The 19,136-nt window shown below is 33.3% G+C and overlaps 1 protein-coding gene across 1 annotated transcript; it reads left to right on the top strand.

The window, feature by feature from the left end:
* The first annotated feature begins 708 nt into the window (after window positions 1-708).
* Window positions 709-12,711, top strand: LOC145321987 (uncharacterized). The gene is made up of 17 exons (XM_080163708.1): window positions 709-961; window positions 2,106-2,275; window positions 2,692-2,787; window positions 3,791-3,887; window positions 5,188-5,297; window positions 5,456-5,514; window positions 5,723-5,772; window positions 6,390-6,446; window positions 7,257-7,345; window positions 7,734-7,781; window positions 8,135-8,246; window positions 8,904-8,997; window positions 9,248-9,291; window positions 9,658-9,696; window positions 10,046-10,078; window positions 11,431-11,554; window positions 12,378-12,711. Exons 1-17 carry the CDS (start codon window positions 938-940, stop codon window positions 12,659-12,661), a joined length of 1,530 nt encoding a protein of 509 aa, XP_080019834.1. The 5' UTR covers window positions 709-937; the 3' UTR covers window positions 12,662-12,711.
* Window positions 12,712-19,136: the final 6,425 nt, after the last annotated feature.

Here is a 19,136-nt window from a genome sequence, read left to right as displayed (position 1 = left end):
TCTATTAATCTTTATACACTAGGTATAGAGGTTCTAGATGCCCAGACTTGCCCCGTAATCCGTTAAATGTAAAACAATAAATTCTTTCAGACAAAACCTTATTTTATGTTTTAGACGTTTCATTCCAATAATAAGAGCGACGAAATTTAACTAATTATAGCTTACTTATTATATAAGTTTTGTCATATGCCTCACATTATGCGATCTAAGACATTTTCAAACGATATAATTTACCGAAGAAAAACTAAATATAACTAACTTATTATACTTACGAAATGAATAAAATTAATTTCTCCTTCGTAACAAAATCTGTACAATTAATAACTAAAAAATGGCCGGATTGTTCTTCTGCTGTTTTCGTATTGGCAGTTTTTGAAAGTATGTATCTATAATCTAAACCTTATAAAACGCGCAAAGCATGACATGGAAAATCATTTTGGGCCCGCCTTCGTGGTAAATCATTACGGGCAAAACTTTATTGCAGGGAGTAAAGGACAATGTTAGATAATTCCTACCCAAATAAAACCCTTAATATACAAGTTTCTAAAGGCAAAAAACTACAATCAACAATCTTGGGAAAAAATTAAATTTTATGCCATTGTCTTAACCCTGCATCCCTGGAATCCATGGAAAAAATTGTTCAGAAAAACGCCAGAAAAATATCTTTTAATCCACCGATTTCACTTTCAATTGCGATTCAGACATCCAATGTATCACAACGTCATGTGTCTGTTTTGAGGCATTATGTGTTCAACAGAACTAGTTATAAAGTAGCTGTACTAAGAATAGTGAGACAGAATGACTTTATAAAAAACGCGTCTAGCTTAATTTAGTGTTTGAAGAAGGGTGAAAAGTGAAACTTTTTCTAAGAATTGCCTTACTTATTTTCAGTGAAAGTTTTATAAAAAATGCATATATAGATACATATTTATTTAAGATGTATTTTAACAAAGCATTAAAGGTAAGTTTTTTAGAATAAATTTCCTCGTATTCATTCGAATCCTGTGGATAGGAACCGGTTCTCATCCTTACGAAAAAAAACTATGTCTAGCATCGAATTATATCCAGCTTTCTACGAATATAAAAATGTACAATCATAAGATTAAAACCAGGTTTTTAGCCAGTGCCTTCGGCACCTCGGGACTAAAAAAAACTAGTTTTATTAAAATTTTAATCTCATAATTGTACTTTCTATATCTATAATACGATGCGAGTAATAAGTATTCTTATTTTTATAATTTGTAATATGCTTTCCAGGATGACTTCGAAACAGATAAATATTCGTTGGATTAGAACTGGTTCTTAGTCATAATAAAAATCATATATAAAATCGTATCACAGACAATTTAGCACAACTACATTTTATTTATATTTATATCTGCGGAAGGCTGTCTACGTCAAATAACTATTTTAAAACTTTAAAACAGAGGGGTGTTTTTTTTCCTGTTACATTTAACTTTATTAGTAAAAGAATTATAATTTTTCAAACCTTGCTTTATATTTTCCGTTAAGCTCTCCAACTTTTAAAAAAGACCTTAATCGGCCATGCATATATAAAAGGAAATAAAAAGTTAATTTCAATTACTAATAATTTTTCCTTATAATAAAGTAACAGGATGTGTGTTTGTCTGTCTGTTTGTTTGTACCGAAGGATCTCGCTAACCGCTGAATCGATCGGGTTCTCCCTACCAGGGTAGCTTCTCATAGGTCCCGGGAAGGATTATAACTATTTATAACTACCCTCCCAACGCAACATATACATCAACGCAACATAGACATATTTGAAAATAAAAAAAACAGTTAAAGTGCCACTAAAGGCCTCTAGGGGCATTAAAAGAAAAGGGTGAATGACGCTCCACTCTTAATTTGAAATGAAAATTAAAAAAACGGGCGGGAACAAAATTTTTGTAGTAGCGATTCTCATGGAAGGGTGTTGGTAACCTCCCCCAAAATAGTTATAAACCTTCCCCAGACCTAAGTGAAAAGCTTCATTGTAAAGGAGAACCATATCGGTTCAGTAGTATATAATTCTTTCGGTATACAGACAGACAGACATATACTCATCCTGTTACTTCTATATAAAGATAATTATTAATGTTTTTCAGGGCTGTGCCTTGGCAGTAATTATTGTGACAAGTCTATCAGCGTGTCTATCGAATAGTCAATCAACACAAATAAATGAAGAACAATCAAATATTGAAAGTGAGAAATCTAGTGAATCAATATGTCCCTTACTGGCTGCCTACATTAATGATGAATTAATTGTGCCACAGGAAAATGTTACATATAAAAAAGTTATTTATAGATAGAAAGTGATGTCCAAGCTTTTTTGAAGGGGGAAAAACTGGTTTCAAAGAGTGTGGTGGTACCCACCAAAATATTTTTTAAAAATTCAAAAACCCTATAAAAAGCCACATATCAAAAAAAGAACCATATCAGTTAAGCGGTAAGAAAGATCCTTCGGTACAAACAGAGAGACTCACAGATATAATGTTACTATTACCAGTGTTTTAAAAAAAAAAAAGGTTTTACAACTAGCATAAATATAACCATTGTGTTTTGAACAAAAGTGGCTGTGTTTATATCAATTTTGGCATTATACGTATAAATGTTTTTCTTTAAATAGCCATAATTACTCCTAATTGAATATTTTCCAATAGCAATAAAATATGTAATTTTAAACGTGCAGGATCTAACTGGAGGTAGCGAGTTCGTGCACATGAATATGATACTAATCAATCTATCTTTTCAAAGTGAAAATGTGGAAGAAAGAAAAGACGAGCCACGGTATGTAATTTTTTTGCGCTACTACTCTATAATCAAGGTACTTTCGTTCGTCCGACAGGATATAAGTCATGCGAGTATAGCCAATCTGCTATCAGGAATATTATTTGAAAGTGATTTGCAAGGAAAATGTAGAAAGGCGAAAAGACACGTAACCATATGTTATTATTAGCGCTGCTACTCTATAGAATTACTGGCGACTGAACCCATAGAGGCCTCTGGTAACACTTGTAGAAGATAAGTTGACACCCCCCCCCCCAACTTTTAATTTTAGTTTTGTCCTAGGGGCGATTTATTTAAGGAGGGTGGCGTTACCCTCCTCCAAAATAAACCTTCTTAGGGTCCATGAGAAGCTACAATGTAAATTAGAATCATATCGGTTCAGCGGTTGGCTAGATTCTTCAGGCACAGACAGACAAACGCGTAGACAGATAGACATCCTGTTACTTGTATACAAGAACACAAGGTAAAAGGACCGACACAAAAACACAAAAAAATGACGGGGTTATTGAGTTCAAGAATTGTTTTAGTTTGTTTTAAATTTAGTTTAACCCCGCAGAAATTCTACGCAGTTTGACCATACATAAATTCGCAAACAATCATTCCAAAACTTGTATAATCCCATTCCCCACCAACTCTAAGTAATTTTTACTTGGGAAAGGTAATAGTGGGGGGGTGGTTAAAAACTATCATGGATAAATATGAAGTCTTTGATTATATAAAGTAGTTATAAAAGCATCTAAATATAGTATATTAACTAGCGGATACACCCCTAGAGACATCTAAAAATTTTAGTTTTAAAAAGAAAGTTACATTTTTTGAGCGGAGGGGGGTGAATTTTTCTAGAGGCGATTTCTCCAAAATGGTTATACACTTTTTAGGGCCTATGTGAAGCTACACTTTAAAGTAGAATCATATCGGTTCGGCGGTTAGCGAAATCTTTCGGTACACACAGCCATCCTGTTATTTTCATATAAAGATTTAAAACAATTATTGATATTCCTAGGATGGTCACAAATTTGAGGCGTTTTGTAAATTCTTTATTTTCTGAATCTCTTGGTACCCCAGTCCACCTTATTTTCAACACTGACACAGAATCTAAGGTAATATTCCATTTGCCTATCCTTGTATTCCAGTATTTTACTCTCTAAAGCAAATGATAGGAGTTTTGGAGATAATCATTACTAGGAATATATTACCGTGAACCTGATCCAAATGAAAAATAGTTAGAGCACATGTGAATAGACTGTAAAATATTTTCAACTTTCCAATTTGATTTTAGTGGCGAAGCTACTCTGTTCCTTTAAATCGTGTCCGTCTCTCTGTTTGTCTGCTGTTTGTAATTCTGTTCTCCCCATCTCTCTCTCTTTCTTTCTCTCCTTCACTCTCTCATTCTTTCTCTCTTTCTTTCTCTCTCTCACTCTCTCTCTCTCTCTCTCTCTCTCTCTCTGTTGCTCTCTCTCACTCTCTCTCTGACTCTCTGACTCTCTCCCTCTCTTATAAAGTTACTTCAATATACAGTTTATTCGTTCAAATATCTCTTTACCTTTTTTCTCTCACCCACACTCTCCTCTACCTTCATATTATAATTTTTCTTTCTTTCTCTCTCTTTCTTTCATTTTTCTATCTCATTCTCCTAATCTCTCTCTCTCTCTCCCTCTCTCTTAATTTTTTTTCATATTATTATTACTCATCTCTCTTGCTATCGAACAACTTCGCTACTCTCGTACGTTATCATCCTTGAATTGTTTTGATTTGCAACATGAGAAAATATTTGCAAAATTATGCAAAAAAAGTCTCATCAAAATTTCCCTACTTTCTTTTCTTCACTTTCTCGTACTGTATAATCACAACATTTGAATAGTAGCGAAGCTTCTATAGAATTAAAAACATTCGTATGTCTAAATCATTAGAAGTGATACGTGATTTTCTCTGCTCCTGCTTAAGGTGAACGTCTGAAATTTTTGTTAAGCTTACCTATGCATATAGGCAACCTGTATATAATTTACTTGGTGCGTAGGTTTGTCAGTCATGCTATAAAGTTTTTATTTTTAATTGCTTTTTATTCATGTTTAATGACCTCTGACTACTTTAGTCGGTTTAACCAACCATAACCTTTTTAATGCATCGCTACACCAAATGATATAGAATATTCATGGATATTTGAACAGGGGAAAAGTTTTCGTCATTCTAAGTTGCTAACATGGACATCACTTATTGGTCAATTCTTTCATCTAGTAGGGGGGGAAAAGTTGGGTTAAGGGTGTTGATGGGGGGATCGTTATTTTAGCGAGCAACAAGTTTCGATTTATTAGAGTACATGATAAACTACTATAAAATCCAAGTAATAATAAATCCATTGCTACACATTAATATCTGTAATCTAAATTTAATATTCTTTAGGATGCTATAACAAAAGTGCTATGTGAAGAAGTGGGGAATGTCCTGGCACAAAAATTATTAAACAACAGGAAGGATAGTAGCAATTCTGCTTACAACTGGAAATTTCCAAGGTAGATACACAGATTTTTCTATTCACCAGGTCTATAAAAGTGAGATTATCAATATATTTTTCAAGTTATTTTTGAGGGGTGGTAATTTTTTCCATGGAATATTCCTCTCAGAAGGGTTGTGGTACCTTTCCCAAATTCTTATTTATTGTTTTTTTTAGGTTTTTAGTTGAGTATGTTGATATAGAGTATTATTTTGATACATTCAGAACAGAAATAGGTAATTTCATTTTCTTGGCTGTCTTGCTCGCAGCTGGCTAAAATACAGATAACACTCATCCACCCCATCTACCCAACCCCCTCTCTTCTCTTACTGGATGAACGTAGAGACCAATAAATGAGGACAATTGTAGCAACTTGCGTTAACGATAAATTTTCAATATGTCCACGTATACTATTATCAATTAAACTGAATATGATTACTTTAGATGCATTGAAGCCAGTTTTGTGTAGAGAAGGATTCTTCTTTCAAAATTTTGTAAGTTATAATTATTTCCTTCCTTCTCTGTCTGTCCGTTTGTCTGTTGTTATTCTGTTTGTCTGTAATGCTGCTAGCTTGCTTCAATCCTATTTTCTTCCCCTAACCTTGCTCTCTCTCTATATTCCCCTCCTCCTATTTACTCGCAATCCGCTAGTCGTTAGGGTAGGAGTGGTAGGGAAGGTGTTGGGTTCGAGTCAAACTGCGTCATAACTAAAAACGTTAACAGTTTTACATAATGCCGCAAAAGTTATATAGTTGGGGGGAAACAAAAAAAAACATTACTTATCACAGACAAATGTCTTACAATCAAAGTGAAATGATTTATCTGTGTTTACCGAAGGATCTTGCTAACCGCTGAATCGATATAGTTTAACTTTACAGTGAAGCTTCTAACAGGTCCTTGGAAGGCTTATAACTGTGTTGGGAGAAGGATCACCACAACTATCCCTAGAAAAATCACCCATATAAAAAAAACCTACAATTTTTTTTCAAAAAAGTGGAGGATTGCTTCCCCTCTATCCTTCCTTCCAGTGTCTCTAGAGGCTTCTATGGGCATAGCCGTTAGTCAGTTATAAAGTAATGTTCAAAATATATTTTCATTTGTATATTTTAAGGATACTGAATTAGGAGCGATTGCAAGCAAAGAGTTTTGTGACCCAAAGTTTAGAATGGTAAGTTTTATTTCTCGTATTCATTCGAATCCAGTGGATAAGAACCGGTTCCCATCCATACGAAAAAACTATGTCTAGCACCGTATTATATCCAGCTTTCTACGAATATACAAATCATAAGATTCAAACCTGTTTTTTTAGCCCCGAGGAGCCGAAGGCACCGGCTAAAAAAACAGGTTTGAATCTTATAATTGTACATTCTATATCCGCGGAAAGCTGTTTATAATACGATCCGAGAAATTACTATTCTTTATTTGGAAAAAAAGCAGGCGCTTTCATTCAAAGTACCCTGTTGAGCAACGAAACCCTCCTCCAGTTATAAAAAGAGAGGGGAAGATTCTTTTATTTGTTTGTTTTATACTTTAGGTGAGTTTAGGTCGGGTTAGGTTATACTTGGTACAAATAACAATTCAATGTCCTCCCCCTCCCTGAATATATGTACATTGTACATGCATATATACTTATAAGTAGCGAAGCTACTCTATAATTCAAAATGTCCGTCTGTCTGTCTGTCTGAGACAGAAAGGGGGAAACATGATTTTCTCGGCTCCTAAAAAAAGATAGAGAGCTAAAATTTTTAGGCAATAAATATGCTAACAGTCTTCATATTTTCACCAAGTTTCATTAAGATTTGCTAATTTGTTGAGGTGCTAGATCGATTCCTAGATTTTTACTTTATAAATCATACAAGGTTTCGTGATTTTTAGTTTAATGTTTTTTTATGAAACTGCAATAAAGTTAACTTTTTCCAGATATCCATCCATATTTTTTTGCTTCGCTACTTATGGATGTTGTCATCCTTAATTTTAGGATCTGTTCTACCTCTCCCCACTGTATGTAACAGTTTATCCAGATGAAATTGAGAGATTAATAATTCTTGATATTGATATTGCTTTTAGGTTAGTAACATAATTTCATTTTAGTAGCGAAGCTACCATAAAATGTGTATGTTTGTCTATTTTATTTATTAACAGATTAATATAAGAGGGCAGTATTCAAAAGTTCTCTCTATCTTTTCTCTCTCGATTTATCTATCTCTCTTTCTTTCTCTTTTTCCCCACTAAAATTTTAAAGATTTTAACACATAGAAGAATTAAAATTCTTTTTGATTTGTACATTTTAGTGTAAATAAACCTTTTCAAAAATATATGTACAAAATCAGACCCTGAATAAAAAATGTTTTCTATGTATTTCTTGGGAACTACCTAAAATTATGTTTTTAAATTGGTAAGAAGTTGAATTAATTGTTACACTAATAGAACTCTTAATCAAATTTATATTTTTTAGAAGTGACATAAAAGAACTGTACAATGAATTTGATAATATGAATGACAGGTAACCAAAACAAGCTTTTTTTTAAAGGTTTTATTTGTGCTTTCTCACAAAGTTTTGGTTTAGCCACTTAAAAAAAAGAAATAAAGGTTGGATCGAGTAGCTTATTTTTTTCCTATTGTTAACCCCTGCATAGGCCCTAATTTTGCAAGTACCCAGTATCCATTATTACTTAACCTGACTTTTAAAAAACATACTTCCTAAAAAGTAAAGAAATACATTAACAGTGAATGACATGGTTATGTGTTAACTGAAATATGACGAGCCAACCCCGTTTTTTCCCTATATTTTTTTTATTTCTGCAACTTTTTCAAACAGCTTCGCTCTATTGAGCATAATCATCCTTATTTTATTAGTCAAATGGTAGCGTGTGCCAAAGAATGGTCTAGTTACTACTGGGGACGTGGTTATGAATACAGGAAGCAGAATCCCCAGGGAAAACGAGTTGGAGAACCTGGAAAGTTCCAGGTAATGCAAAAAAAAATCCTTGGTGGAGGCCAAAATACACCGCCACCCACCCCCCAAAACAAAAAAGAAAAAGGTTTTAATTTTGTCTTTTTAGATGTAATATTTATGCACAGGTGGGAACTGGAAATTAAATTAGTATTACCCCATCCAGGAATAAGGTATAACCAACAAGCGAAATAATTCTAAAATATTATTTAGGGGGCAAATGGAGAGGTCGTCAATTTTGCTATGTGTTGCCCCCCAACGACAGCTAAAAAACACATATAGGTTTCGCGATTTTTTCCTTAATTAATTTCGTTATCGTTATAGGCTGTTGTTACCCATCACCCTGGCGGGCACATAATGCCAGGAAACTTTGAAAAAAAGTAATTTGAAATCTTTTGAGACCAATTTTGACTATATTTGTGTGTTTACTATAACAAGAAAGCATTGGTTAATTTAAAATGTCATTTATTCTATATTATATCAGCCATGAGCACTTTTCGTCTTAAGAAAAGTTAATTGGTGGCACGTCACTTTAATATAATGCAAAAAATGTCGACATAAATATTATCTCTCAGACACCGATTGAAGAACTTAATTTTAATTTTTCATATTGATATCCACGGAAAGGTGTCTATAATACGATGCGATAAATAACTAATCATAATTTTTCAGGGGCTAAATTCTGGAATTACACTGATTGACTTCGGCAAAGTGATGAAAGATCCAGTGAAGAATGTCAACCTTTTCAATCCATTTGATCTCAAGGAATCGATATATTATTGCTTGGATGTTACACCAGATTTTCATGTTCTCTAATAAAGTGATACTCGCAGTGGGCTAAAGTAACGATACCCCAAATCAACCCTTTTTAGCATCCTCTATACTTCTATTGGATGAATGAATCCTTTTTACCCCATCACCTATAATCCTAATGGATGAATAAACTGACCAATAGATTAACAACAAATTTTTCCCTGTCATAATATCCATGTATATTATATATCCATTTTTGAAGGGTATTGCTGAGAAGTTTCATTTTGTAGGATGCTACGGGGATCAGGTATGATTATAGTTTCTAGTATGCAGCTTTGAAACCGATTAATATCCGCTGGATTCGAACCAGTACTCAGAATTGCGGAAAAATTATGTATAGCATCGTATTACAGAAAATTTTTAACGAATACTCAAAATAAAAATCAAGAAATCAATACCAGTTTGTTTAGCACTGGACTTAGGCTCATCTAGTCTAACAAAACAGGTTTTTTTTTATATTCGCGGAAAGCTGTCTTATACGAGGCAATAAATAACTATCATTGTATTTTTTTTACAGTTTTCCGCGAATATCAAAATCTCTTATGTTTTTTTTGGCACCAAGGGGCAAAAGACCCCGGCCTTAAAACTGGGTTTAATCTTTATTATTTTTTAGGATTGGTATGTTCTATTCAGCTGGTTTTACACAGAAAATGTGAGTAGAAATTTAATTGTAATAAAATATTTGTTTCAGTCTAAGAATGAATTTTCAATTTATTATTACTTGGTTATTACACCAGATTACCATGTACTCTATTAAAGTGAAACTTGGAGAGGGCTAAATAACGATTCCCTCATTTCCTCCTATTGAATGAACGAACTGACCAATAAACGAGTTCCGTGTTAGTAACCTAAATAGACAACATTTTTTCATAATATCTACGAATAATCTACATTTATTAGTGTAAAGAAATTAAACGACTACACAGCTTTTATATAAAATCATTCAAATAAAATATGAACACAGAAATATTTCTATCTAATAATCAATAATTTTTTTTTAGTTTTATGAGCTTCCATGTCAGTTTAATTATCAGGTAATTAAATTTTGTCGTATTCATTCGAATCGTATTAGAACCGGTTCTCATCCAAAAAAAAAAATTATGTCTAACATCGTATTATATCCAGCTTTCTACGAATATAAAAATGTACAATCATAAGATTAAAACCAGTTTTTTTACCCTTACAGATCGGGCCCCTATTCCCACCTTAATAGATCGGGGGGGGGGGGGGGGGGGTCATATTGACACCCCCCTCTATCTCGGCTTCTGTTACAGATAAAGACGTAAATTTTTTTTCTGGTGGTTCATGTGTATTTTTAGAGAAAATTACTTTTTCTAGTCATAGCAGTCAGGCCGCTTCTTAGCCGCTTTTTAGCGGCCAGCCGCTAAATTTTAAAACAGCTGTAGAGCGGCCAATTTTGCAGCTAGGATGACCAAATTTTAGGACGAACTTTTATTTTTCATAACAAAAAAATTACTTTTTTCTGATCATCGCCAAAAAACGGCAAATAACGGAAACCGCCATTTTCGGCGGTTACGGCGGTAAAACGGCGGTTGGCGGCGCAAATTAATATTTTATCTGTTTATTATTGCTCAAGGATTTACCAAAAAAATTTATAGGTCTCTAGCTGTAATAGAAGCCACGATATTTATTATATATGTCTGTAGTAAAAGCCGGACAAAAATCGGTCATAAAGTCGGTCAGGGTGCGGTCAAACGGTCATAACACCACTTTTCTCATATGGTCATTGATATCTCAGTATTCACCAAAAAAAATTTAGGTTTCTACCTTATATACAAAGTCATAATGTAGAAATTAAGATTTATTTAGATTTTTAAAAAATTTTGGTGCTACCCAACCGACTTTGACCGGACACCACGACCGACACATACCAGATATCCTAATAAAATCAACTCTTGCCGACGTATAATTACTAAACTTAAAAAGTCATGAAGTCACAACTCTCTATCTTGCCTACAAAAAAAATGACATTGAAAAAATAGAGAGGGGGTCATATGACCCCCCCCCCCCCCCGATCTGTAAGGGTTAAGGCCGTGCCTTAAATCAGTGGTAATACTGGTCATAAGTAGCGCAAAATGGTAGGTTAAAAAAGCAAAATAAAAGTAAATTATTGTTTAAAAAAAAAAACAGGAAAGCTGGTAAATTTTAGAAACTACTTACTTGTAAACCTAACTGTTACAGGATTATTATGCGAAGTTTAAAATCCGAAGGGCAATTCTAAAATGCATAAATTGGAGATAAAAGCTATATAAAAAGCTTAAATTAAAAAAAAATAATTTTATAGAAATGCCGTGCATTGGTTATTAAGAACTATTAAAAAAAAAAACCAATTGGTTTCAAAACATAAATAAATATAAAATTGCAGTCAAGCCATCTGATACACCAAAAAATGGATGCAATGATACAAGCGAAAGAAAGAGAAATAGCTGAGCTCTTAAATGTTCCAACTAAAGAAGAATTAGAGGATGAAGAATTTGAGGATTTTTCAGGTTGTAACACTTTTATTTCGTCGTCTTGGATTGGGATTATAAATGGTTTACCATGTGAAAAAAATGTCGATGATACGTCAGCCATGGGCACTTTTAGTGCAAATAGTAAACATATAACAATATAAACACCCATTTCACCAAAAAAAGATAAAAAATCAGGGAGTGCAATTTTTTTTTGGCTTCTTACCTCGTCAATTACCTCATGCGGGCGGAGATGCTGTCCATGACATGAAACGCCATGGTCCAACAACCCAGGATTACCAAGGGGAGCCAAATGTCCCCTTTTCTGTCCAAACACAGGGGTGTTAGGTTAAGTAACGCCCATCAGACAACCAACCCTTTGATTGCACAAACTTTGTCTGAGAAGAGTTGCACCTGTTTTGGGCCAAGTCATTCCCCTTACTCTAACTATTAATGTCGCGCACCTGACATAGTAGCAGTAGGAACCATTTCTAACGTCTTCAGTTATGATGCAGTGTTAATCCGAGATTCGAACCTTTCACCCCCTCCACGACGGGCGAGTGCGTTACGTGTTAAGCCACAGTCGCGGTTTTTTTTGCTTCTTAAATCAGACCCCTTGCTTTTTTTAAAATCAGTTAAATTTGGGACACTTCACAAAGCTTTATATAGTGTCTATAAAAAAAAGACGTCATACAACACAAATGACCATTGATTGGCGGCCAGAATTCATTTTAATTGATTAATGGTAGGCCAGTATGACTTCATTTGATAGGCACTATAAAAAGCTTAACACTTCAGAAACAAAATGTTTTTCCCCTCCCCTTAAAAATGACGTCCTTCGTTTAATGAATTTTTTTTTTAGGTTATATTGATAAAGCTAAAAGTAATGCAACAGAATACCATGTCTGCAACGCGCCTCCAAAAATTGAACATTTTAACGGTAACGACGGCTTGGTCAAGAGAATAAACCGGTTGAAAGAACTTGATTTAGTTTTTGAATCATATAATAAAGAAGCATCCGAGGCTGAAGATAAATTAACTCGCATGGAAGAAATTTTTCAAAAACTTAATGTTCAAACTATTAAGGATGAATTTTCTAAAAGTCAAGATTTTAAAAGACAATATTTGTTTCAAGATTCTTTGTAATAAATTATTATAATTCTCTTTAATAAATTGTTTACTGTTAACATTTCATTTGTTTGCATACTGGCTGAAGCCATAAAATGTATTATTAGTTGTTAGAATGGGATAACACTAAGCAACATAAAATCTATTTTTATTACAATATCCCTAGTAATCTCAAAACGTGTAAGTAAGCAATTAACATTTTTTTTGGCTTACTTAAATGTGCCATTGTGCCATTTTTGTGGTAAATTACTGATAAGCAATAAAAATACTAATTGCTTACTTATATCAGCATTTAACAACAATTTGGTCTTACTTGTGAGTTAAAAGAGGGTGGAGTAAATAAATACTCAGTCATTTACAGTAAAAGTGGCTTATATAAGTTGAACTGAAGAAAAAGAAGGAGGAGTAATAATTAATCCCTTCCTTCCTGTAAGCAGTTTATGAAAAAAAGAGAAGATTTGGCTGATATAAGCCAAATAAGCAACAAGTGTGATTGATTGCTTGTAAGTAATTTATCAAAAAATTTCATGATTTGGTATATAAGCCAAATAAGCATTTATTGTGATTTGGTATATAAGCCAAATAAGCATTTATTGTGATTGATTGCTTGTAAGTAATTTATCAAAAAATTGCATGATTTGGTATATAAGCCAAATAAGCATTTATTGTGAATGATTGCTTGTAAGTAATTTATCAAAAAATTTCATGATTTGGTATATAAGCCAAATAAGCATTTATTGTGATTGATTGCTTTTAAGTAATTTATCAAAAAATTGCATGATTTGGTATATAAGCCAAATAAGCATTTATTGTGATTGATTGCTTATAAGTAATTTATCAAAAAATTGCATGATTTGGTATATAAGCCAAATAAGCATATATTGTGATTAATTGCTTGTAAGTGAATTATGAAAAAATTTCATGATTTGGTATATAAGCCAAATAAGCAATAATTTTCATTGATTGCTTATAAGTAATTTATCAAAAAATTGCATGATTTGGTATATAAGCCAAATAAGCAATCATTTTCATTGATTGCTTGTAAGTAATTTATCAAAAAATTGCATGATTTGGTATATAAGCCATGTAACCATTTATTGTGATTGATTGCTTATAAGTAATATGTGTTATGGAGTAATTTTCATCAAAAAAAATCTTATAGTGTTTGTATTACAGGGTCATTCAAGAGAAATGATTTTAAAAGAAAAATTTTGTATTACAGGGTCATTCAAGAGAAGTGATTTAAAAAAAACTTAATTATGCATAGGAAATAAAATTTTTATGTAAAATGTATATATTTGGAAAACCTATTATGAGACATTTACATTTCAAATATCTAAACAGGCAGGGGCGTCCAAGCTTTTTATTTTGGGGGGGGTAAAAATTTTTTAAGGGGGGGGTAATTTGGTTTTGGGGGGGGTAAAATGGCGCGCGAAGCGCGCCGCGAATTTTTTTTACCCCCCCCAAAATTTTTACCCCGGGGGTAAAATTTGCTTGGGGGGGGTAATTACCCCCCCTGAAATCTGTTGGCAGGGGTAAAATTTGTTTACCCCCCCCCAAAATTTACCCCCGGGGTAAAATTTTTGGGGGGGTAATTTAAATTTTATAAAAAATTTAGTATTAAAAATGCGCGCGAAGCGCGCAAAAATTTTTTTTGTTAAAGATTTTCTATTTTGGGGGGAGTATTTACCCCCCCAAAATGGTTTGGGGGGGGTAAATACCCCCCCCAAAATCGTTGGGGGTGCCTACGGCACCCCCAAGGTAGGGGTAATTTTTTTTTGGGGGGGGTATTGTTCACAAAATTTTGGGGGTGCCTACGGCACCCCCAAAATCGTTTGGGGGTGCCAAATGGCCCATTACCCCCCCCCTTGGACGCCTATGTAAACAGGATTATTTCATCAAATTATGCGCTAAAAACCATTTTTTCCAAAGGCCTTATTTTTGAGGATTTATTGATTTAAAGGTTGTTAAAAAAATAAGCACAATTTTAAAATTCAAATTATGCGGCTTGTTTTAATAGTAGAAAAATGGGATCTACTGCAGTTCACGGTAAAATATTGCTGGTAACGAATATTGCCAAAAATCTATGAATTTTAAAGGCTGCTAGCTGCCAAACGGCTGAACGTACAGATCATACCCGCACACCCCTTTAAGCGGTATAAGAAGGCCTACAAATAATCTGGAATAACCAAGATCCAATGATGCACAGGGAAAGCTTCACTGAAGAAAAAACGCGTAAAATAGACCTTTTTTGCGCATTTCTCTGAACTGTGAGATAATTATGCATTATTGATTTATGGCTATTCCAGATTATTTGTAGGCCTTCTTATGCTGCTTTAAACAGTGTGCGGGCATGATCTGTACGTTCAGCCGTTTGGCAGCTAGCAGCCTTTAAAATTCATAGATTTTTGGCAATATTCGTTACCAGCAATATTTTACCGTGAACTGCAGTAGATCCGAAAAATGTTATGCATATTGTTAGAATTTTCATAAGCTCTAGTTTTTTAATATATAAAAACCATTCCTGTGCTACGTATAGTATAGGAGCTACGTGGTAAAATGTTCCAATTACTGAAAACTTCAACCTTTTTCTCACATTTTTCAACGTAGCTCATAAACTACAAATAGCACAAAAACGGTCCTTATATTTTCAAAAACTAGAGCTTATGAGGATTCTAATGGTATGAGTAATATTTTTCTACTATTAATACAAGTAGTACAATTTGAATTTTAAAAATGTGAATATTTTGGCACAACCTTGAAATCCACAAATCTTTGAAAAAAAGGTCTTTGGAATAATTGGACTTAATTATTTTCTATGCATAAATAAGTTTTTTTTTAAATCATTTCATTGTATATGCATTCCTGCATTCAGCAGATAAATTCTATTGCAGTATTAATTGAGTTTTCCATTTTGGAGATGTTTCCCTTAGGCTACTGCAATTGCAAATTTACCTCTAGGTATAGTTTTAGGCTGTTTTTTCTGGCAAATGCCCTTTCCCCCACCTTCTTAAAAAAACCTGAGGATAAGCTTGTATTCAATCAGTCAATAGTTAAATAGAAATTGTAGAAGAAAATTCCCTTTTGAGGCAACCTCTTAAGGGGCATTTTGTTGTATTTTCACAGTAACTTTTCCTCTATTTCTGTCCCTTGTGGGGCCAATTGCCTAACCCTGTAGGGCAATAACCTAACATAACCTATAAAATATACTGTGAAAATATGATGAATCACCTCTTAGGAGGCTTGCCATGAAAGGGACCCCGAAAATTCTTCTATGCTGGATGTATCAGACATTAATGTAATTAACTAATTTACAATTGAATAGTATGACAGCAATTGAATCTTGGATAAAGAAGCCTCAGATAAAGTAGCCTCTGGACAAAGTAGCCTCGGACAAAGTAGCCTTGGACAAAGTAGTCTCCTAAGGAAAGTAAGAGTTAAAACTGTAGGTGGCTTGGTGTTGTTTTGGGTTCTAGACCTCTCCAAACACCTTAAAACATACTCTGCAAATGTGTTTGGTGTAAAGCATCCATTCACCAATCAGTCAACCAAACCAACCCTTTGATTGCACAACCTTTGTAATGAGTTGCCCCTGTTTTGGGCCCAGGCATTCCCTCTACTCTAACTATTATTGTTGCGCACCTGACTTAGTAGCAGTAGGAACCATTATAACATCTTTAGTTATGACACTGGGTTTAGGCAGAGATATAATATAGCTTTCACCTCCCTGACGGCGAGCGAGTGCACTACATTTACCCAAAGTTTTTAGGCTAACCATTGAGCAAGGATGGTAATGAAACTTTGGGTACCTGTGTAAATACAGTCAAATGTACACTCCCACCTTGGGTATAAATGTAATTTACAGATCAATGTTCCATGGGCATGGTTGGTCCACAAATTGGAAATAGAATGTTAAGGTTTTTATTTAATCTAAATTTTTGCATATTTTTTTTTGCCTAATATACCAAATAATGTTATTTTTTGATAAATTACTTATAAGCAACCAATGAAAATATTTGCTTAATTGGCTTAAATACCAAATCATGCAATTTTTTCATCAATTACTTATAAGCAATCAATCACAATATTTGCTTATTTGGCTTATAAACCAAAGCATGCCATTTTTTTATTAATTACTTATAAGTAATCAATGAAAATTATAGCTTATTTGGCTTATATACCAAATCATGCTATTTTTTGATAAATTACTTATAAGTAATTAATGAAAATTATTGCTTATTTGGCTTATATACCAAATAATGCTATTTTTTTAAATTACTTATAAGTAATCAATCACAATTATTGCTTATTTGGCTTATATACCAAATCATGCTTTTTTTGGATCAATTACTTATAAGTAATCAATAAAAATTATTGCTTATTTGGCTTATATACCAGATCATGCTATTTTTTCACAAATTACTTACAATCAATCAATCACATTTATTGCTTATTTGGCTTACCCTAGAGGCCACTAGATGAATTTGAAGTCGGAAAAAAGGGTAAATTGACCTTTCCCTAATTAGTTTTAAGAGAAAAAAGTAAGAAAAATTAGGGAGGGGGGATACGATTTTTCTAGGAACTATTTATATTTTGAGGAGAGTGGTACCCTTATAAAATAGTAATAAACCTACCTAGGACCAATGAGAAAATACAATTAAAAATTCATACAGGAAAACAATATCTGTTCAGCTTTTGGCAAAGTTTTTCACTGCAGACAGACATAGAGACATACAGGGACACAGGCAGACATCCTGTTACTTTTATATGAGGATTAGGACAAAACATTAAAAAATGATTGTTTTCATTTAAATTAGAGAAATTATCTTATTATTCTTTAAAACGGAAAAAAATAGATTTCAACTTTAAATTTCATATACCTAGCTTAATTAATTAGATTCAAAGGTCTGTAGATTTAATTAACATTGGGATATTGGAGAAGGACGATGGAATATTAATTATCCTTGCCAAACCATTTGCCGGACTACTAAAGCCAAGCCATTTTAGATAGAGAGCTCTAGTCTTTTCTAGTGTCTTACTTATGTATCTAACAGTATCCCCAGCAAGTTGCATAACTCTACCTCATCTACAAATGGGCTGAGGTCCAATTTATTGGGCCCTAGTCAAGAATCAATATTACACCACCAGCGCATTTCAAATCTGCCTCGTTAAACATAAGCGCGACCAGCTTGGAGTACGAGCCCATCTTCGTCCAAAGATTTTTTTGTGCTAACAGGTCATTACCTAGGCTTTTTATAGTGGGGTCAAACGTCCTGATTGATCAAGTAGTTTTGACGCTATGGCCGTTTTAAGTGGCGCAACCTTAATATATTACTACACATACTTAAAACTTATGTTGTTGTCGTGTTATAAAAAGCATTCACTTAAGCAAGGATAACAAATAAAATTATGAAACAAATCATGGATCTAAAGAGATGAGACAATAGTCGATAAATTGATGCACATCCCTAAATATGACATGCGAAATTACCCCTTCTGTAGATTAAAATTAAGGGTTGAAACGTTTATAAACTCAACTTAATAAACCAATCAAAATACAGTAAAACTCCCCAAAGCCAACAAATAAGAAAACATTATTGTAAAACTTTAGGGACTATTGAAATAAACAGCTAATTGTCTCCGCTCTCCCTCTGGAAAAAAATACTAACCAAGAAAGAATAAAAAGCAAAGCTACTCTATGATTCACTTTTCTGCCTCTCATCATTCAGTCTGTAATTTATTTGATTTTCCAGTATGGCTTCAAAATCAATTAATATCCGCCGGATTAGAACTGTTTCCCAACCATACTGCAAAATCATGTATCGTATCAAAATATAGACATTTTCTATGATGAGTAAAATTAAAATCCTAATATTCATACCAGTTTTCATTGGACCAAGCCTTCGGCCCTTCAGGACTAACAAAACCGGAATTAATCTTATAATTTATCGTTTGAGACTATCCGCAAAAAGCTAATTATAGAATGCTGCGATAATAACTAATCTTGGATGATATGGTGTGAAATAAATATTTTTCAATAATTGGTCCTAAAAATGATTTTTTATTTTGCTCAAGGATCTAAAGGGATAAGATAGTGTACAATATCAAATAAGTAAAAAAAAATTTTATATTCTTCATTGCAAAAATTTTGAAAATCAGACCATAAACACCAAAGATATTAGGAACTATATAAAAATATAAATAGCCAAAAACCTGCAAAAAGGCAGTCTGATCACCAGGGATATTTTTTTAAACAACTGGAAATCTTATTTTGATATTCTTAACTACAAAAATTTTGAAAATCGGACCATAAACCCCAAAGATATGGAGAAATATGTAAAAATATAGAATAGCCAAAAACCTGCTAAAAGGCAGTCCAACCCCCATAGATATTTCATTAAACAACAGGAAATTTAATTTAGATATCCATATCTAAAAAAATTTGAAAATTGGACCATAAACAAGAAAGTTATGGTGAAAAATGTGAAAAATA

This window comes from Acartia tonsa, chromosome 6 (assembly GCF_053477335.1).
Source record: "Acartia tonsa isolate MP-2025a chromosome 6, ASM5347733v1, whole genome shotgun sequence".
Classification (NCBI taxonomy): Eukaryota; Metazoa; Arthropoda; class Copepoda; order Calanoida; family Acartiidae; genus Acartia; species Acartia tonsa.
The sequence above is the reverse complement of the archived record's forward strand: the minus strand, read 5'-3'. Positions and strand labels throughout refer to the sequence as shown.